Here is a 22,376-nt window from a genome sequence, read left to right as displayed (position 1 = left end):
AGTTCTACAAAGTTTGAAATGTATAAAACATTTGTAATTTTTGTAAGATTAAATATTTTAGAAAAAGTGACGATTTTATAAAATATCAGCCCTTTTATTAAGTGCTGCTTAAAATATCTGCTTTATCATAATTGTGCAGAGGACTTTGTGCCAGTCATCCTCCCCATTACTTAATGTACAATGTTTCAAACCCCACAATTTTTAGTCTAAAGACTAAACGTTACTGTGGCCGTAACTGTAAACAGTATCCAATATATTCTATTACCAATAGACTTGTAATTTTTCTCCCACTATCAGGGGAATCACAAGCATTAAAAAAATATTTTGGTACTTGGGCTCAGGGTATTTTGACCTCCCCCTCCCTCCCAACCGTACCAAAGACCTTGGGTAACAGACAGTTGTAGTCTATTGGGTTTGTATGATTTAAATGCATTATAATATAACCTTTATTTACATTAAATTAAGAATTATTACATGCTAGTTAGCTAGCAATGCAATCAGTTGGATTTAATTTGAACCTCACGGCAAATTTCTTTCCTTGCCATTAATTTGTTGTGAACGAAAATTATGGAGAAAGTACAGGACCACTTTAAGCCTACAGCATGCACCTGTGATGTAGAGGAGAGCATTTTTAGGGGTTAACAACAGAAAGTTTTAGTGAATAAAACTGCTGAGTCTGTAGCATGCTGAAAATTTATTTATAAAAATAAACTAAAAAGTATGTTTATAAATATTACTACTTTATACATCTGTAACTGTCAGCTCTGACCTAAGAAGATGTATTTTTTTTGTTCCAAATCCAACATCAAACTTTTCGAGCCAGTATTTGGCATTCAAAAGAGCCAGAAAATTAACTTTAAAAAAATTTCCATTTAAAAGTTTTCTCAATTAGTTAGTTGAACTAACTATTATGCATATAATCTGTACAAATAAACATATCTTATTCAACCTTTGAAAAAGTTTCCATGTTTTAAAGCCAATATTTTTTGTTTGTTTCACTGTGTGCGCGCGGGATAAGTGACTCACCGAACCGGGTGTAGTAGGGGATGAAAGGGGCGATGCTGGAGTTGCTGTTCTCGATGGAGTATGTGGCGGTGCTGTAGTTGCACCACATGTTGATGAGGTTGTACTCTGGCAGGTGGAGATCCTTGTTGACGGAGACAGGGGTGTCCAGGTCCCAGTTGAGCACCAGCTCGCTAGAGTTGTACGTCCCTGCGGTCATCGCGCAAAACTCCTCAACATGAATGAATTTAACTCACATTCATTGGCGGATGCAGCTTAAAATTTTGGTGAGGGCAGAGGGCTGGAGTTCTTTGGATGATGGGTAATATATTCCAATTGAATAGGTAGTCCATAACCCCTTGAAATGTATTTTCTGATATCTTGAAAATTCACTATCAAAACTATTATTTTATTTTTTAAGAGTGCTTTAGTTAGGAAAAACTGCACAGTATAATAGCACTAAAATTTTAAAATAATAATTGAAAAAAAATGAATAGACTTTAAAGGGGAGGGGACAATCACCCCCACCACCCTTCCCATAGGATGGCTATCGTTAACATTATGGCCATTTCACATGGTCTTGTTCCACAAATGTTTTTTGTGATTTGCATGCTCATCAGAACCCCAAAACTCTATTAACCTACCTTCTTTGCGCTATAGCTATGTTAAATATGCTACATCTGACTACGTTTCGTATTTACACAAGATATAGTGTGACCCTTTTAACTTCTGTGTTGAGCCAAGTTTGCCATCTTTAATTTCCTGTTACAGTCATTTGTTGAGAATGACTCTGAAATCCCGTATTCGCGTTGCATAGAACAATGTCATGTGATTCAAGGTATTGAGAACCATACTTGACCAAGGAATTGGAACAGGAATTTAAAGATGGCAAGCCTGGCTCAAAGTAGGAATTCAAAGGATTCACCAGCAAAATAACCAGACTTCTTGTGAATAGTAAACTTTTTCATTAGGTACACTTAAAATGGAACATTGTACATTAAAGTGAGAGAATAACAATTACTTACAGCTCTCTAGGACAAGAGGGCATTTCTGCTCATCAAATGGAAATTTCTGGAGGTCCATAAGGCAGGATAGCTTCATCTTCATCCTATAATCCACCCACATTTTCCATTAGCTGAAAACTAGGGCATTGCAGTAGTAAGGGAGGACTCTATCAGAACATTTTTTTTTGTGTATGAACCACAGTTCAAAGGGCCAAGATTATATGGTGAATTGTGATAAAACCTAAGATAATACCAAAAAGTATGTCAACAACACCATTTAACACCAAAATGCAAATACAATCATAAAAATAATGAGTATTTTAATCACAAATTAACTCATAATAGGATAGGGGGTGTATATCCAAAAACCCCCCCCTCCCCCCCCGAAGATACTAAGAAATATTCAAGATCTTGGTGAAGGTGGTATGTTGAGAATGATAATGCAACTGTCCAAACCCCCTTTTTTTTACCTAAGTTTTTAGATTCAGAAAATTCAAATTTTATTTATACTTTCAAATCAGTCCTCTCCTAAAATGAATTCCTGTATCCGCCACTGCCGCAGAGCTCTCACTGTTTAGTTTTCCTATTTTATACATTAATTGTGTTATTTGAAATAACAAAGGGTAAAAAAAAAAGTGGGGAAACAATATTTTCACTTAAGACAGTGATGCTTCATCTGTGTACGTCCAAATGTCTGTGATAGTTTGGGTTGTCGCCGGAGCCTGGCAAAGACTTGACAGCGAGCCATGTGTACTGGCTCTTGCCTGAATGAGAGAAGTTAACACACAACATACAGTTTTAATTTTAAATACCCACTTGCATTTTTACCACCCTTCACAAGCCTCTGATTGACATACACCATGACACCAACAACATACCAGTCGGGCAAAGAGGTGGATCCAGAAAGTATAAAACCTTTTTATTACTTCAGAGTTCAGAAGTCGTATTATCCACGGCATGTTTTACCCTTCTGGGTGCAAGGGGGGGGGGGGAGCCATGTGCCCCTGTGCCCCTGTGCCCCTGTGCCCCCTCTGCATCAACTGGAGGGAAGTCTCACGGATCTCTCTGCCCCGACCCACTCCTACCACTAGAGGATTTGGAAGCGAAAAATTATTATTTTTTAATTAAAGTATTCCATTAAATGAATTACACATACACCAAACTTAAAAAATCAGGCAAGCTTATTTAAACAATTTGTTTAAATGTTGTCAGCCTTAGCAGCAAGGGAGGGGGGTGTTAGGGAGACCCGGTTTAGTTTCGAGATTTTTTTGTTGATGCTTGGGTTCACCCTGATTAGGTGAAAATTACAAGTCTGTTTTTGTTTGATAATTTGGCCATTTTCAACTTTTGACTAAAAATTAAATCTACTAAAGTTGGTACCTACAACTTTGGTTGTAGCAGTTTTTACTCTATGATCAATATTTTTTTTTTTTAAATTAAATGTGAAAAAAATTGGCAAAGTATAATCAATTGCATTGTGTCGTTTAGTGTTAACTTGAGGACACAGAAGAATATAAACATACTTGAAGGAAATCAGACAGATCTAGGAAAATTTTGCTTTTAATCTTCTAGCCTTCTAACCTATTTAAGGTATCATCGTGGTTTCACGATGACCGTCACTGCTGAACCCGCGCTGGAATCATCGTTCAAGACGACGTCCTTTTAATGTAATATTAATTGCGGGAAAATGTTAGAATGTCGTAAGCAGGACACATTTTTTTTTGTGTTATGCCAAAACTGAAATGGAGAAACTTGCAAGAATGTTGCGAAAATTCGGAGCTACTTGATGATGACGATGATGGTGATATGGGCAATCTTGCACAATCAGGATTCGACACTGACACTCCTGAAAACAAAAATTTCGATGTTTGCAACTATGGAACTGACGTTTTTGATTTTTGCAGGTCCTGTAGGGTCAAAAAATATAAAAAAGAAGTGGGAAGGAGTTTTCGTGTATTGGATTAATATTGGGATGTGGATCTAGGCTCATCGACCAAGCACCGCAGTCTATTGCAGCATGCAAACAAACACTTTGGAACCAGCACCGCGCCGGCAGCAGAGCATTTAGGCCCGTTCTACAATGACACGGAAACGGAGACGGATCTCACGGAACATTTCAGTATCGCGTCTGCTGCTTCCACAATGCACACAAACGTAACAAATGGCAACCAATGAGATTGCATTTCAAGATTATGAAATATTAATCTAATTAAAAAAAAAAATATTTTTTTTTTCGATATTAGCCTATGGTACAGGCAGAATTTACATTTATAATAAAAATAAACCACAAAGTAATAATAGAACACAAGAGGGAGGAGGGAACATGGGTGGAAGATTCAGAGAGAGTGGAGAAGAACGGAAAGAGGAAGGCAAGTATTCCTGGTGAGGTCTGGGCGGGAGTGGAATAAGATCGAGGGAAAGATACTGGATGTGAGAAAGGAGGAAGAGGCTTCAGTAATTGGGCGAGTGGGAGTGGAACTCCTTGCCACCGGGCTGAAGCCCAATCGCAAGTCAATCAATCAATATTCTTGTACTTGAAACAATTTTTTAATGTATTTGGAACATAAACAAACATGGCTACAATCGCAGCCAAGTACTCGGCTTTATATTGGTCGCACGGAGCAACGTAAACGGAAGAACTCAGTATTGCCGAACTTAAGCTGGTCTCAAAATAAAAAAAAAAAAAATAAAAAATAGTCCACAGCAGGCCAAGTACACGACTGTGCACACTACCTGTGCGAAATCGGTTCATTTCAGCCAATGAAATTTCGCGATGCATCTGACATATGTTTGTAGTGTTAATAAATAATTATATTAACTACCAAATGATCATCCCACGGCATCTGACCAGTTTTTAAACCTATAAATTAATTTTTTTTAAAGCAGGAATACCAAACACCAGAAAATAGTAATGTGTATTTCGACAATATATTGCCACAATATTATTGATAATCATAAACAGTTCTCTAGTCCCAACAAAATTGCATCCTACTTTACACTCATTGGCTGTTGCGCCATGCAGAAACGAAATATATTCATTTCCCTTCTATGTACATACCTCTCTCATGCACACGACCATCCTATGCGCTATTGTGAATCATTAGTAGAGACCTGCAAAATTCGCGGTTTCGATGGCCTTCAGGATAGACTGCACATACCCCTGTACACTCGGGCAAATAACGCAAGTTCATTGGCTACCGACTTGTAAGTCGTCTCAACTGGTTTGTCTGTGATTCGATCCTTCTTTGGTTGAGGCCTTGAGGGTTTATAACTGGTTGAGATTCGTCCAGATGAACAGTAAGCCAATAGCAAAATCATCTAAGAGGTATGTGTGTTTGAATTCTAGCCTATCACCGAATGAATCCGCGAATTTTGCAGGTCTCTAATCATTAGGGTTTTAAGACATGAGTCAGATCTTGTGCACATGACCTACTGTTATTTTTTTCAACTGTGCGCCCAGCTTAATCCGTACGGGTCCGTGTCGGTCTGCGCGCTGTTGTGGGAACTTGTTTCCGTAAGATCCGTCTCCGTTTGACATGATCCGTTTCCGGGGGGGTCGGTGACGACGCGAGAGGGGGGAACCCACCTGGAGGACAGGCTGACCATGCCGTCGGGGTCGACTGTGACCAGCACGTCCTTCTGGCCGCTGCCCATGACGCTGGACTCATGCTCGTTCACCAGGTACACGTGCGGGTTCCAGATGTGCTCCTTGATGAACCCCTCGCTGACCACCTGCCGCGTGCGCGGGCTCGCCGCGCTGTAGTCGAGGCGCGGGTCCCTCCAGCGGAACCGCGTCAGGATGTGCAGCGTGAATTGCTGCGCATCGTCACGGGACCGTTGGCGTAACACTCCTCGGAGATCAGGGGCGTACGCAGAATTTCATTTTTGCGTACGCCCCTGATCAGGGGCGCAACAACAAAATTTCCAAAAGGGGGGGGGGCAGTATATCTTATTATAAAGAATCATGGATCCCCCTATTGAAGCGGGGGGACCGGGGGTCCTCCCCCGGGAAAATTTGTATTTCAAAGTGGAAAATGGTGCTATTTAAGCAGTTTGAAAAGCGCTATTTTGCACTTTTAAAATCAAAATTTTTCCGGTGGAGGACCCCCGGACCCCCCGTCTTAGTAAGAGGGGAATGGGTTTACATGACATCAAAGTCATTATTTGTGCCCCCCCCCCCCCCAACTTTATGAACACAGCTACGCCAATGGTATTTGAGACCATATATTTTGTGAATATCCCAAGGGCAATGTCATGATCATTAACTGCACCCTCCTGTGTGTGAGAGGTCTTCCTGGAGCCGCCATTGGTAGGAGGGGGGGTTAGATGGTACCCACCAGGCTGTGCGCGTCGACGAGGCCGAGGTAGTAGACGTGCAGGCGCGTCATGACGTTCAGCGGCGCGTCCCCCGAGTCGGGCAGCGTCCACTTGTCGTAGCGGCAAGGGTCGCTCAGGTGCATCATGAGCTCCGTGCTGCTGTGCGGCTCGCTGCTGTTCCACTCGCCGCACGACCTGCGAGCAGCGGCGCGGTCCGCCTCCTTTCAGACATGTCGGGATCGTGGCGTCGGGAGACAGTCCAGTGGCGTGGCCAGGATTTGTGTATTAAGAAGCATGGCCCCCCTCCCCCCCCCCCCCCGTATTAAAGCGTAGGGTCCGGGGGGTCCTCCCCCGGGAAAATTTGGATTTTAAGTTGTAAAATAGTGCTATTTTAGCAGTTTTCGGTTCTTAAATTTAAATATTGTAATGGTAAAATTTTTTTATTAATTTTAATATGAAATTTGTTTGAGTGATGAATAATAAATTAATTATAGATTTCGTGCTAAGGGGGGGGGGATTTGAACCCCTAAACACCACCCCCCCCCCACCCCTTGGCTAAGCTCCTGGGAGACAGCATGCTGTGACGTAGTTGTAGTCACCCCGCCTCGTCAGGGGTGTATGTGTGTTAGTGAGGCGGGATGATAAGCGCAACGCTCGCTGGTGCTTCTAGCGCGGTATAGCCTCTAAGCGCAAGGCTCTGAACTGGCGCGCAGTCTTCTCGTCGTCACAGGATAACTGTGAAATTTGAGCCGTGACCGTAACATTATTTGACCGAGAAATGAAGATGAAGGTGTAATGCAAGTTCCTTAAGTGCTTTCAAGAATATGTACCGGTTGTTTTACGTCTAAAAATTACTCTGAAAACATGCGTTTTTAGCCATTTTCGCTCTTCTAAAAATACAGTTTAAAAACTTAATCCGATATCAAAAGTACTTTTGGGCCCTCAGCGAACTCTTAAATGCTTTTTTGTAAGCAGACCCCACGCCGATATCTTGAGTAGTTTTGAAATCGCGTTGTTTTTCCTGAAGCTCTGCGTACCGTATGTGTGCCCGGGTAGGCGGAGCCCTTAACCTTGCCATTGCCATATTGTCCCGCTGAAAATAGTGTGATTCGCGGTCATGAAATGTAGTTGAAAACACAATTTCCCTATGTATTTATCCCGCTCGGCATTATGTTATGCACACATATATATAAACATATTCACATATAAATGCATATATGCATATATTCACATATATCCTAGTTTACACATATATTCACATATATCCTAGTTTACACATGTATATTTATATCTTTACTATTTTTACTATTGCCTGAGATTATAGCGTGACAGTCTTTTTTTTAAATTCAATAATAAAGAAAATTGCCTTATATAAAAATTAGTAATGCTTGTACAGGATGCTTTCAACAAAATATTGAACGTGGCTCTGATAGTCTCTTCCACATACAGTTTACTGAGTATGGTAAAACACGGAGGCACGATTGAGGGAAGTGGGAGAATGAATATGACGTGGCCCGTATTAAGGAAGAGCCCGGTATTGTTCTGGAGTGATCTCGGTAATAAAACACGGGAAACTGAAACCAGGATGGTTGTACCAGGACTTGAACCCGGAGTCCTCTGGAGTGCGAGTGCAGCGTTTGACCACTGCTCCATCCCGCTTAGCAGTTACTCCCTGGCGCGAAGGTTAGTGCAGGAATAACAGTAGCGCGAACAAAATGATTTCCTACACTGTAGTTTGTTATCGTGAATGGGACAGAAATATTCATGCCAACTTACAGATATTTCTAAATTTTCACATTAACATGAAAACAACTCTATCACTACAAAATAGTGTCCGTAGTAATACTGGGTTCGGATTCTCAACCGGGCATTTATTCTTTGAGTTGTCCCAGTACCTCCAATAGTTAAAGTTATTTGTAAACCGTTCCCTGTGAATAGCTTTCCGGTATTGGCTGTCCATATTAATAAGCACGGTAAAACATAATAAAGTAAAATTGTTGAATATTCGATTATCTTTTCTATGATTAAAAAAAGCTTGACTAAAACATAATTGAAAAAAATATATTTATGCGTCAATTATCTTAAGGTATACACAGTATTATCTCGAAAAATGTATTTCATGTATGCAAAAATAACCGTAGCCATGTGTGGTACAAATACAATATATGTATTGTAATATTACAAACTATTTCCTGCACAAGCAAATTCCAAAGGAAACTTTTGTAAAATTCAATTTTTTTTTTTTTTGCTGTGTAGTTAATCATGTTCAACGCACAACGTTTGTGCAACGAATTTCGCCGGTGCGACATACTTTCCGATTATAAATATTTTCTTTTTCCATCGCGACGTTACAGAAATGTGTGCCAAGATTTTGTTTCAGAATTATGGTTAGACCTGGCACATTGATATTATTATTCATGTATTTTAATGTTTTTTAAATTTATTTGTGAAACCTTTGAAATGTGTACGCGAATTGTGAATTTTTCAAATGAACGAAATATCGATTAGAGGAATGGTGAAAATGTGTGGTGCGCATGTAATGGGCATAATTTTTTATTATTATTATTTCTAGCGCGGTTAGAAACCGTATGTTCACAGTGACGCAACTCCTTTTCAACACGCACCAACTTGAAATTTGGGCTTTTTTTTTTTTTAACTTCACGTGTAATCAACTGTCCTAACGTTCGCCCGTGCAGCAGCGCAGGCTCCGCCATGCGTTGGGTCCCTACTGTAGGCTCGCAAAAAAGCTTGTCTCAATTACCGGTACGTTAAAATCAGAACCTGTCGCGAAGCAGTAGTGTACCAAGTGACGTAACAAAAATATTTGCTGCAATTTTCCAATCAATATTCTTTTCGTTTTCAACGGCTTAAAATTTTTTAATATTGTCATTTGATACGTTTATGTCGCGTTTTTAATCAGCGTGTTTTTCCAACTTAAAAAAAAAAAAAAAAGTTATTCGGGCGTGTTGAAAATACTTCGCGCGTAGTATGCTTCGGATTGTGATTACAACCCAAGAAGCGCGTTCGTTGTTAACAAGGAAAATCTTCCGCGGTAGTAAACTGCAAGTGCTACCGGTTACGTTCTTAGCCCGCAGGCGCGCACAGAAGCAGAAAGAGCTGCGCAAACGCGCGGATTAAGACCAGGATCTCGGCGCGGAAGGCAAAGGTTTACACGGCCTAATCAGCCGTTGGCTCTCGGCCCGGACGCACCGTCAACCAAAGCCGACCTGCATGTTTGGCGCGTCGAGACGCCCGGGGTTAACTCCAAGAAGGAGCCGCGCGCTGTTGACGCAACGGCGCTCGCTGCTGTTTGGTCTGGGGATGTTTCCCCGCGCGGAGCCGGGGTTGTATCTCAGCCGCCCGGTGGCGTCACAGGTCTCTCTCTCTCTCTCTCTCTCTCTCTCTCTCGCTCTCTCGCTCTCTGCCCGGACCCCGGGCTAATCGCGTCATCGCCGTATATCACCCACGCGCTTGCGTGGTAAATCTTCCGGGCTGATTCGAACAAATACAGTACCGCCGCCCGATATTGTATGCTCAGGACTTTCGGTACCCACGTCACCGAGTCTGCCGTGCAACTTGAATCAGACTTTCTGCACGTTCATTCGGCAAGCTTAATCAAACTTCTTTGAAGAACAACCATATTAGTTGAAAGTTGGTAACTTCCCACGATAAGACTTCCTTTTCACGATTATTCGAATTACTTGTTGATTTTCTTTTGTTGAATCTGCGGAGTGTACTTGTATTCGCTCACGAAAGCTCGCGAATAAGTGCATTTAGGGAAACCCACCCCTGCTTCGTCTTTCATTGCTAACACATCCTACATTTTAAGTTAAAATACGTTTTAAAATTGTTTCTTTTAAGTCTTTTTTTTTTTGAAAATATAAAAACCAGCAAATGATGCACATTTTGCTGTGTGTGAATAGTTCCATATTGTGATGCTCAGGGGTCTATTTGGCGTGTTCCAGGTTTTTTTCATAACCTAATTCAAAACTAAAGCTCAATTTGCTTACTTGGTAATTACAAACACTAAGTCCAGGAGGTTAACATATAGCTATTTACACCCTGGGTTTGGTAGGCTACATGTATAACAAATTAACAGTACAGGGGGCTGTTCCTTATCAACATTATCTGCCACCCGTCGGCAGTGGGTAAAACTTCCAGAGTCCAAAAGAACACCCCTTCGGGGCAGGGATCGTAATGTTATTCCCAGCCCCAGCAGTTCGGTGCAACGCACATTATCACCGCAATCACAAGACAATAGCGCGTGTTTCTGCGGAATCCCTGCTGACGTTTTCCACTTAGAGACAGTTCTGAGTCGACCGCTTAATGGCGGCCGAAGAGGGGAACCACCGGGCCCGAAAGCCGCGGCAGGACCACCTCGCAGCAAGGAAGATCCGCGGGCGGCCAAGGCACGGGGACCGAGCTCGGATCCTGAAGGATTCATCCTGCACAAGACAGAACTTCACCATAATCACCTCGCCCAGGCCCGGCACGTTAGCGCGAACCCGCTTCCCGACCAAGCCCGAAACACCCCGGTCCTCAGAGCCAATCCTTATCCCGAAGTTACGGCTCCAATTTGCCGACTTCCCTTACCTACCTTAGACTAGTTTCCACCCGGGGCAAGAACTAATCTTGGCTCCCTGTTTTTTTTCTCAAACCAACCAAACCAAAACTTTCCCGACCACACCTCATATCGACACCACATATTAATTCCACTATACTATTCCCGATGCTACGATATTCCTGTAAATATCTATAGTAAAAATTACTCTGCCAGTTTATCCAGTTCTCCCCCTCCCCCTCAAACGCGGAGCTATAGGCCTGTCTGCCCCCCTCAGGTTACGTCCCTGATCAATGTTGGACATTGCTGGTGTACTCGTGGAGTTAATCTTGTTGTTTTCCAGAGATTACCTTGTGGACCGTAAACAATAATAGGATCTTACGAGACGCTGAGCGTGGGTGACGCAGCGGTAGGACTTTGGTCTCGCATTCCAAAGTACCCGGCCTCGAATTCCTGGTTCAGTAATCCTGATTTTGGTTTCCAGTGTTCCCCCCCCCCCCCAAGGGCGCCCATACCCGGGGGCAGGGGGGGGGCCGTGGCCCCCCCCTAGCTTTCAGGGAAGGAAAAAAATATAGTGTAGTCAGGTGTTTTACTTTAAAGAAAATTATTTAAATTCGGTATTATGTAGAAGTGATTCAACACGAAGATATTATTGTATATCGTTTTTTACATGTCTATTTCATTTGTTATGTTAGTTCAAGCATTAGTTTCTGCTGCTGCGATATAAGGTGTTGTGTACAGGGAGAAAACGCTGTTCAAGCGCAACGCCCGTGGCGAGTCATTCCCCTTCGTATTCCTACCCAAGCTCGCGCGATAACACAACACAACAGATTTAGACCAGTCAGAGTTAGACGACACGACAGTTGACATGTGCTTGTAGACGGCGAAATGTTTTGCTACTTTTTCGTCATAATAATGTGTATGTTCACAAATAACATCTCAAAACAGAGATTTTTCAATAGTCTTTAGGTCTACCTACAGTTTTATGCATCTGGTCTAGATTTAGTTTAGTGTATTCAGTCAGTATAAATAACTTAAGTGCAAATAAATAAGTGAAAAGTGTAAAGATAAAAACCATTGTTATTACGTAGTGTTTCTTAGTTTTCCTCATTCGTCACATCCGCTCAGAATATTCACAATTTTTAAGGTAAGCTAACACCTTTAAAGTTACTCAAATAAGAATTATTGTTCAGAAAAGTCTACAACGTAAAATTTATGTTGGAATTTTTAATTTAGAGGAAAACCACTTTTTCCCTTCAAAAGTGTTTAAAGGGATAAGGATTCCGCTACCTTCAGTAGACTCGAAAGCAATTTACACTGGAATCTCGATTTTACGTATGCTCACAGTCGCTTGGATTGCATTCGTAAAATCGTTATCTTCATAAAATTTCAAACACCCCACCCTGTGAAGATACATGTTATAATTTATTGAACGGAATATATATAATATTAAATAGTAAAAACAATGACTGCTGTCTGCCCTCTGCCCTCCCCTTATTTTTTTTTTTAACATTCCACAACTTGCTTCATTGCACGAGTGATATAAAAGCGACATCACAGCGACTAAACACAGTTGCACCACGCATTGCATCATGTTAACTTTTGTGTGGTGACAGTAGGTTGTCCGACATGCCTTTCTTGGATATCTTTCCTTTTCGTAAGACGCGTGTTACTAAAATAAATTTATATTTGAGTTTGCAAACTTGTCCACTCCTTGCCAGAGACGACTGAACACAGACGAGACTATCCAGGGTCGGGTTGATGAGCTGGAAGAATTCCCTGCCTTGCATTTTTATGGACTTCACCTTATCATATTTATCAGTTAATCTTTAACAAATCAGCTTGAAAAATATTAATGAACGCACTTTTAGTAACATAATCGAGGAGAACAAGCACACAGTTCAGTGTACACCTGTACTGTTTCATAAAAGTGATCATAGGTAGGGACTGGAAAAATTCGCGGTTTCAATGACCACTAGGATAGACTAAACGATTCTCCTATGTACTCTGGCAACTATCACATGGTCATTGGCTACCGACTCGGGGAAACTGTTTACTGCGATTCTTATGATTCGATACTTCTTTTGTTGAGTGTTTGCCATTGGCTCAGAGTCCTTCAGGTAAATTGCGGTCCAATCACTGACGCAGCATTAAGCTAAACGAGTTTGGATTCCAGCCTGTCTCGAAAGGAATCCGCGAATTTTTACGGTCTTTAATCATAGGCTTATTTGGTGAAAAAAAACGCTGCTCTTTAACGACAGACATTCATTAAAAACACAGTACATTTTAGTGCGAGAAGCCCTTGAATTTGTGATAGCCATAGGGAATTATTTGTTTGTATAGTAAGTTAAAAAAAAGCTTAGTTGAAAATCCGCTCGTCACGTCTACTTGCTGCGTCACTTATACCATTTTTGAGCGTTTTTTACTGGGAAACCGATGCAGCGAAGGTAATTAATGCGAAAATTGTCAAGATAATGCCTAATGGCTTGGGTTGCTGGATATTAGCGGAAAGGAGAGGAAGTAGCTACTCAATATCGTTTCTTTCTCTCACGCTTCTCAAGGTTTCAAGCTCAGTTGCTATGTTCACGAGCTGGAAATGTTGGAATGGGTAAGGAATGTTGAGTATAGTTCATTTGCGGTAAAATAAATATTTTTACAGCCTTGGCATAATTTTTCAATCTAAGAAATTTCGAACTTTGCGACAAATAAAGTGTACCTAGTCCATTTTTTCTTTTCCATTTTGAGTTTGATGCCGCAATAACTTATACAATATTCACTAACGGTAAATGGCTGTTGTATTAGCTTTAAAATATGAATACGCTGTGCATTAAAAATTAATATCTTTATATGTTTTCATAGTGTTTTTTTAATTTTTTTAAAAATATATTTTGGTGTCAAATTCTCCGAATTTTAGATGGTTCCTGAAAAAAATGTATTCGTAAAATCGCGGCTTCGTTCAGTCCGGGCTCCGTAAAATCGAGGTTCTAATGTACTCTTAATTCTGAAGTTAAGTTCTGAACATGTTATTTAAGGGTTTATCAATGCCGTATTTACGCGCAGGCTATCTAGGCTGTAGCCTATGGGCCCGCACCACAAATGGGGGCCCGCACCACACGACACGAAAAAAAAAAATTATACTGCGATGTGGATCTTCTTATATTCTTAAAATACGCGTCGACATAGTATGTCCAGTTGTTTTGTGTGGATTAATTGCGCCGAACTAAACTCTTCTGTGGAAAGCTGATATATGAGTTATGTCAGCATTTAGAAATTTTCGATTATTTTCATTGGTTTTGGTGTCACTTAATTCCTTAACATCTAAATACTGTTTGGTTAAATAGTCTAGTTTAATAATAAACTAATTTTTTCTGTGCTTTACTACTGAATCCATCTGTGCTAATTTTAAATGATAAGCAATTATGATTCATATCGAAACATAGTAATATTCATTTAATTGTGAAACAATTTTTGACTGTAATTATAAGCGTAGTTCAGGTGTTACATTTAAAAACAACTGTTTTCTGACTGTGATAACATACTCAAATCGTTTCTCTCCCAAAGTTGAATCTTTTGATCAACACGTTTTAAACTTTATAATTATTTTAATTTAATTTGTACGCGACATTTATTTAGGGGTAAAGAGAGCAATTAGTTGAAGGACTGTATTCTTGATATCCGTGTACCCGAGACGCTTCAAAAGTATAAGGACTCTATTCCTGCATTTGTGTTTCTAAAAATTCATTTGTTTCAATAAAATAGTTAATATTTAATTAATAAAGTAGCCAATAAAGATTTTTTTATGGCGAATGAGTACTGTGGTCTATTATTTTAGTAACAGGACAAAAAATTTTAACAGGGTCAGAACTGGAACTATTTTATGGCTAGTAACAAGCCGCAGTTAAGTCTTCCAAAATATTAAAAATACTTCATACCCCTAAGTCTGGCCCCCCCCTACAAATTATCATATGGGCGCCCTTGCCCCCCCCCCCCACCCCGAAATTAACTACAGGATGGGATGGTTCCTTTACCATAAGCCATGGACGATTCTCAATTTCCCTTACTTGAATGGTGTGTGTTAGCTCTCTATTATCTAGCTATCTAGAGACGTTAAAAAAAATAATGAAATTTAAAATTTTTCTGCGGGGGAACTCGTATCGCAACTGAAAATCGCCGTGATGACGGGATGAATGGTGTCACCGAATATCCAAGTGACGTCAGTCTGCTCTTCAGTTCCGTCTGTCTCTCTCCGACTCTCTCTTCCTCTTGCAGCTGTTGGACCGCTCGGTGACGTCATTGGAATGATCTGCCGTTGCCGTTGCTTTTTACCCCCCCTCGGTTTGGGAATGGCTCGGAAATACAGCGTTGTCTCATCGAGGAGAGAGGCGATGAGAATGCACATCGTACTTATGAGGACCGATGATGCACGTTTATCGGTATTCGGTTCAGCGGTCAGTTTTCTAAGTGCTATGCGACGAAGCTCATTCGTGTGCCGCCCGTTCACGCTCTTTTGAACACTCCCGAAAGCAACAGTTGGTTAATTAGTAATGGAGGCGGTGCGTGCATTATTGGCCGTTTTAATACTCGACGTCAAAAATTATAACGACGCACATCCCATATGGATAGAAAAAACATTTTTCGGCTATAACGAATTTTAATGTTAATTCTTTGCAGGTTAGCTGTTATCGTGTTACTTTAACACATTGCACTTCTTCGGGGTTCTTTCACTGTTTTTCCTAGCGAGTTTCACGCTATCAATCAAAATTTAAGCGTATTAGCCAGTGGGTGGCTACGCCCGCATGTGTGTGTGTGTGTGTGTGAAGCCGTTTTTTTTTTTACTTCAACTAATTGTGGTGACATGTTGGTTAAACGTCCAAAACATTGGCTGAACATTAGTGTTTGCATTGTGAAACATTTTTAATTGACATTTTTGATAAAAGTGGCTGTTTTAAACGACAGGGTTTCTAATCGTACTGATCATCAGATGTTATCAAGCACCATTCCCACAATGTTTTGGGCGCCAAAATAGCGATCAAACCATTTCTGTATACAAAACTATAATTTACAAAAACAAATAAGAGCTTCCAAAAAAAACATGCGATTAAAAATTCTTCAAGATATCCATGTGGTGTCTGCTTACAAAAAACATTTAAGGATACGCAGAGAACGGATGAGTAGTTTTGTTTCCATATTTTGTTTCGAAACAGTATTTTTAAAAGAGTGAAAAAAAAAAATGGCTAAAACGCTTGTTTACAAAATAATTTCTAGACACAAAACCCTTGGTAGAATGTCTTGAAAGTACTAAAGGACTAGCACAACATCTTATCTATTATTTCTCTGCCATATAATGCTATAGTTACCGCTCAAATCTCAAAGTTGTCATATGCACGCCAGTTTCAGAGCCCTATACCGCGCTAGAAGCACCAGCGAGAGTCGCGCTTATCATCCCGCCTCACTAACACACATACACCCCTGACTAGGCGGGTTCCTTAATGCTACCTATTCTCGTCTTGATGTGTGCGTCTTTTGATTCCTGTTCACATTTCGTTCTCCGTCGTTGTGGCTACGACCAAACTCGCACATGCCTTAGATGAGAAGAGGCGGACAAACATCGGGGAGGGAAAATAAAAAAATCCAACCACTTTCAGCGCCAGCATGCTTCTAGTTTTTCTATTACACCTCAGTGTAATAGACGGGAGTATTTCTCGTGGCTGGTATGACGAACCAGCAAACACGCCTCCCTTTGTGAGTCGCTTGCCCGACCCCTTTTTGCGTGACGCAACTTCCTGTTGACGGCGAGATGTGTATAGCAAGCATCAGGGCGTGTTTGCGTGCGACAAAGTGTCTCTTAAAAATCCGCTGGTCTCGAAATCTGTTAGCAGCATTCAGTTTGAACTGGACACGTCACTGAGCATTCTGCAACTGTGGCCACCGTCTGTTAGCGTAAAGCGCGAGTTTGTGTTTGATGTTTGCACCGTGTTCCGCGTTTCGAACGACGCGGTCGGTACCGAGAATTCCCCCGCTATTTTTTTTTTTTTTCATGGTGCTCTGGTAGTGACGTGAGGATTCGCACTGGCGGTGGTTACCTTCACCGGAGCCGCCTCTGGTACTAGCCGGTCTACAGATAACACGCGCCCCACCTGCACGGACCGATACCTCCCGTGAGCTAGCCCCCGCACACACGCGGCGGTCTCGACACACCGCGACGCCTCCATGTCGGCCAAGGAGAGGCTCTGCAATGCCACCGCTGGCTGGCAGTCGCACCCATCTCGCCCCTGCGCTCCGCCGGCTCGCACTCGGAGGAACACCGCCCGCAGGCCGTGTGTTTGTGATGCCACGAGAAACATATGGCCTACTGTTTTCGAGCGTTACGAAATTTACGATCGCATGAGGGGAATAGTTAGTTTAACGCTCGCATTCTTGAATATGTATTTTTTGATCTGCGATCCCAGCCAAAGAGAATTGTTTTTTTTTTCTATACCTAATAATATAATAAGCAAGAAGTTTCGCTTCTGCTGCAAGTGGACTCACTTTTTTTTTTTTCATATATGAAATACGTTTTGAGAGAAAATACTGAATTGGAGTTACTGGGGAATAGGTGGGCTTTTATATATATATTTTAAATTGTTTTCTTTGCGTTTTATCAATTTTCTCTGAAATTGCGTTCAAAAATATGTTTTGAAATAAATAATATAAACATTATATATATTTAAAATGAATATAGGTAGTAAAATAATATAGTATATTATTATTTTATTTATTTATACATTTATTAAGCGCCGGCCAACATAGTCCAAGATAGGCTGGGTAAAACAAATGCAAAGAACATAAAATGATTAAAATAACACTAATGAAATTAAACAAATGAAATAATATGGTAAATATAATTAACGTGAATAAACGAGTGGTTGCGAATGGTTGGCCTCTGGAGGCGACTGATAGCCCTCTTGCCGAGGTCGGGCCTGCTGGCCTCCCGTCACGGGGCTGATGCTGGAATCACAATGGCCGCGACGGACGCGACGCGACGTACGCGACGCGAATAAGATAATTTACTTTGGCCAATCACGTTCGAAGCATCTGCGAAGTCGGCGCGACCAAATTCTCGGGGCACGACAGACTTTCCTGCAAGTTTTTTTCCTTCTTTCAATTTCCATCGCATCGCGGGTTATTTTGATTAAAATTTTAGCTGTGAAATCTTTGAAATGTGTTCATGAACAGTGATTGAATGTTAAAATTGTATTAAACATGTCGTTTACAAAAAAAACTCTTAATATTGATGGTTGTCTCACTTTTTGTGCGTAAAATGTAAAACAAAAATTGTGTTAGAGTATGTTTTCTTTTTTATCTTGTAATTCTAAAAAAAAAAAAAAATTTTACACACTACTTGTGCAGAATTACTACTATATTGTCATTTTACACCAAATGTAGGTTGATATTTTAAAAATTCAACATTGGTGTAAAAATTCACAGTTGCCGTGTACATTAATGAATATTCTTATATTTTTACACCCACAATTGCATGTACATAAAGTGTGTAATTTCACACAAACCGTAAGCATTTTAAAACACTATTAGCAAGTGTAAATCTACTCACTTTCATCCCTGCGTGTCTATAAGAAAAAAATACCTTGTGCAAAATTACATCATCTTGTAATTTTACACCAAATGTAGACGATAAGCTAAAAACTCAAAATTGGTGTAAAAATACATAGTTGCCGTCTAAATTTACGGTTCTTTTGAAAGGTTTACACCCATATGTAATGGCCCAAAGCACTTTATGGATAATTTTTTTTTTGTTTTTCGTGCGCATGTTATCATTAATAACGCGATGTTTTGGTTTCGCGTCGCGCTATTTTGATTTCATCATATTTTTTTTTATTGCGCCAGAGTAATTTCACGGTACGGACACACCTGCCAAAATAACGGCATATTTAGGAATTTATGCTAAATTTGCTATTTCATTTCGCTATTTTACTACACCATATATCTGAATCAGAGACATAATGACTAAAAATTCTGCGAAAGAATTGTTACTGGTTGGTTAACCAGCGCATTTCACCACGAATCCTTACCTTGCTTAATCAGTGAAACATTGTTTCTGTAATGAATTCTAGGAGTCCACTGATTCAAGTGGAGCAGTTTTTTGACAATTTTTTTTCAGAATAATTCCATTGATTCGCAGTAGTTTCAATTATTTTGAATTTAGAGCATATATTTCTTGTAACACTCAGAAGGTTGACATGCCCGTGTGAATAATTTGATAGTTCTGAACTCGTCAACCTAGAACGACGGACATGCAATTTTGCGCAGTTAAAATAGAAAACGAGTTGTGTAAAAAAAAGTTATATTTCCCACATTCATAGTATTAATTTTCTTTAAAATTTGTTGATATGATTATTGATCTTTACATAAAAATATAGTACTTATATTTGTGAACCATGGTGGCTTTAACAGTTCGTACAGTGAAAGGTATTTAATTCGGCATTAAATGGTTAGACATAATCTGTAATCCGTCGCCAATCGAGACGACAATGTTCAGAATTTTACCGGGTGGATTTAGGTTGTTTACCCTGACTGCCAGGTCGGATTACTGTTCATCATTTCAGTGCAGTGTCTCCTGTTTTCCAGAGGGGGTACTTTTCAGATTTCACTAGTACATTACCGTAATGATTTTTCAAAGGCGAACGATAATCTAATTTTTTTTCATTCTATGGAGCAGCAGATTGTTACAACTGGTTTTATACGCCATTGTACTGTGTGTTGATTTTTCTTTGGTATTCACGTTATCGTTCGGTTACCCGGCAGAATATATAATACGGCCTCCACGCAGAAAATATTTTTTTTTCCTGTTTTTTTAACAAAACAAACTATTTGGAAACTAGTTTGCCAATAAATAGTTTGTAATACTACAAGACATGGCTGTAGTTATTTTTGCATATAAGAAATACGTTTTTTCGAGATAATACTTAGTATTTCTTACGAAAATTGGCGAATGATTATATATATATATATATATATATATATATTTCATTCAAGCATATTTTTTTTCAAACTACGGTAAAGTTAATTCTACTATATTTTGTTTTATTTTTCTTATTAGCGCGCGCAGTTAATACTGGAAAGCTATTCAGAAAAAACGGTTCGCAAATAGTTTTATTTTACTGGAGGTACTGGGCTGACCAGGTAATTTTACGTGAAATTTCCTGTTCCATTTGCGGATTAAAGACCTTTCACACGCGGCACGCAATGGGTAAGTTGCGTGCGGCATCCCTGGGCAGACTTCCCATTGAAGACACGCGCGACGCGTACAGACTAAACCATCCCTTCCCTTCAACATCTACATTTTCCCCCTCCCCATAAACACTTCTCTCTCACACACACACACACACAGAGAGAGAGAGAGAGAGAGTCACACACACACACACACACACACACACACGTCTCTTCAAGGTCGTTCTCCCGCCGCGCGGGTTCAATGAGGCACTCGCCAACACATCTTGTGCATAGCTGCCGCATTCCGGTTCTACTGACCGCGCGCTGAGATCACGGGCGGTTTCCACCAGTCGCTGCGTCAGCGGTGACCAATGGCGGCCCGAGACTTTGCAGGGCTCTTAATATTTGGGGAATATGTCATAACTGCAGGAGCCCGAGGGCTATAGAATCGCTTCCACAGAAAAAATAACAATAAAAATGAACCCTCTAACATTTTAAAATAATCTGAAACTTAATTCGAAGATTGCTTTGCTTCAGAAATGTCTATATTCTTATCAAAATTCAAATAAATTTCGTTCACGTTACGTAACGAACTATCTGACGTGCCCTTGCTTCGAAACGGATGTCTACATGCATAACTCACTCGTGCTGTGCTCATTATACGGACGGGCAGACTGATACAGGCACTAAAATCTTTCATTATTATAAAAAATTAACCCATAATAGCGGAGAGGAAGTTGTAAATTCACTATTAAGTATAACGAACTTGAGTAGAAACTGAAATGTTAACCGTCTCAACACGACTGCATTAAAAAAAAAGTTAGGTTAGGTATGTTACATAAAAATTATATAATCGCAAAATAATTCGTACTTTATTTATATATAATTTTTTTTTACAGGGAGAGTAGGTTTTCACTCGTCTAGGCGATTGTAACTGAAATCAAAGGTTGGTTTAGGTTAGGTGAGCGACATACTCTGTTACCTAAAACCCGTGGTGATGCATGGCATCTTGCTGTTGGCGAGCGGCGGACTTGAGGATGTGTTTGTTGTGGTGGATATGAGAAGGGGGAGGGAGGGGGGGGGAGAGAATGTCAGGCTTCCCGTATGGAGGAGCTCCTGCCGTATTGGCCCGCCTGCCCACCCGCGCGTGTGCTAGAGGCGTCTCGCTGTTCCGCGCGGCATCCCAACAGCCGATTACGATGCCCCTGTTTCCTGTCCGGGCAAGGCGCGCGCCGTCCAATCAGCAGCGTCGCCGGCCGCTGACGGGGGACTGAAGCATCTGGGGCGGTGGACAGCAGATAGAGCCACTGTCGAGCCAAGTTCCGGCGGGACGTTGGGAGTGTAAAAAAAATTGGATTTACTAAAGTGTGATTAAATTGTGGGCAGACATTTGGATTGGTGCAATTAAAAAAAAAAGTGTAATTATTAGTTAATAAATAAAACAGGGCCAGGCACAGTTTAGGTCCTTTTTTTTTAAGTATTAAAAACTATTTCATCAAGTTACTGTCTTTTTTAACTACAAGAGCAAAAATTAAGTCTTCAAATAAGTAGCAACAGAAGATTTAACGTTTCCAAATATATCGATAGTGAACAAGCTAAATAGAGCAAAATTAATTAAAAATAATAACTTGAACCGCACCCTTAAATTTCCGAAGAACACTGGTTAAAAAATTATCTAGGGAACTTTGCGGATGTATTATCATCTTCGAAAGTTACTTACTTTGAACATGATTTAACAATAATAATCTTATTAATTCTACAAAACAATCAAAATTTCATGTAAATGTACAAATATACAAACATCTGTAAGTTTATATGAATATTTTCAAATTCCGTTTACAAAACAAAAAGTGTGCAAACGTAACCTGTATGCATAGCATTACTTTTAAGGTTTCAGTGAGTTCTATCAACAATAGAGTTGTATTATTTTCCGTCCTATAAGGGTAGACATAACGATTTAAAAATAATCGCGACACTCAACCGGTGGCGCACTCCCCCCCCCTCCCCCCCAATTTTGTGTTTCCCCTTATCACTCTCTCTTCGACCCTGCTTCTAAATAACGAAACGTTACCACGTGGAAACGCTTCATATTTGACTGAACACTTACGATGTCAAAATTACTCGTAAACTAATGTTTACTATATATCTTTACAGGATTAACATATTCAACGAAAAATTAAGTATTTGAACAGATCGATAGCAAGCACATGCACATATACGAATCATAAGTTATGAATTTAAGGTAGATGTCATACATTAATGGGCCTGTAAAAATGTACTAT

At 40.3% G+C, this 22,376-nt stretch overlaps 1 protein-coding gene across 1 annotated transcript in view; it reads right to left on the bottom strand.

The window, feature by feature from the left end:
• The window catches only part of LOC134535978 (pH-sensitive chloride channel 2-like), a 42,047-nt gene that overhangs the window by 5,962 nt on the left and 13,709 nt on the right, over positions 1-22,376 (bottom strand). The window contains exons 2-5 of the mRNA XM_063375446.1: positions 6,344-6,518; positions 5,593-5,822; positions 2,028-2,110; positions 1,027-1,212 (exon numbers count right to left, since the gene is read on the bottom strand). Of these exons, the coding sequence (XP_063231516.1) occupies positions 1,027-1,212; positions 2,028-2,110; positions 5,593-5,822; positions 6,344-6,518 (674 nt within the window). The remainder of the gene's footprint in view (positions 1-1,026; positions 1,213-2,027; positions 2,111-5,592; positions 5,823-6,343; positions 6,519-22,376) is intronic.

This window comes from Bacillus rossius, chromosome 10 (assembly GCF_032445375.1).
Source record: "Bacillus rossius redtenbacheri isolate Brsri chromosome 10, Brsri_v3, whole genome shotgun sequence".
NCBI lineage: Eukaryota > Metazoa > Arthropoda > Insecta > Phasmatodea > Bacillidae > Bacillus > Bacillus rossius.
This window is presented reverse-complemented; position numbering and strand designations above follow the sequence as displayed.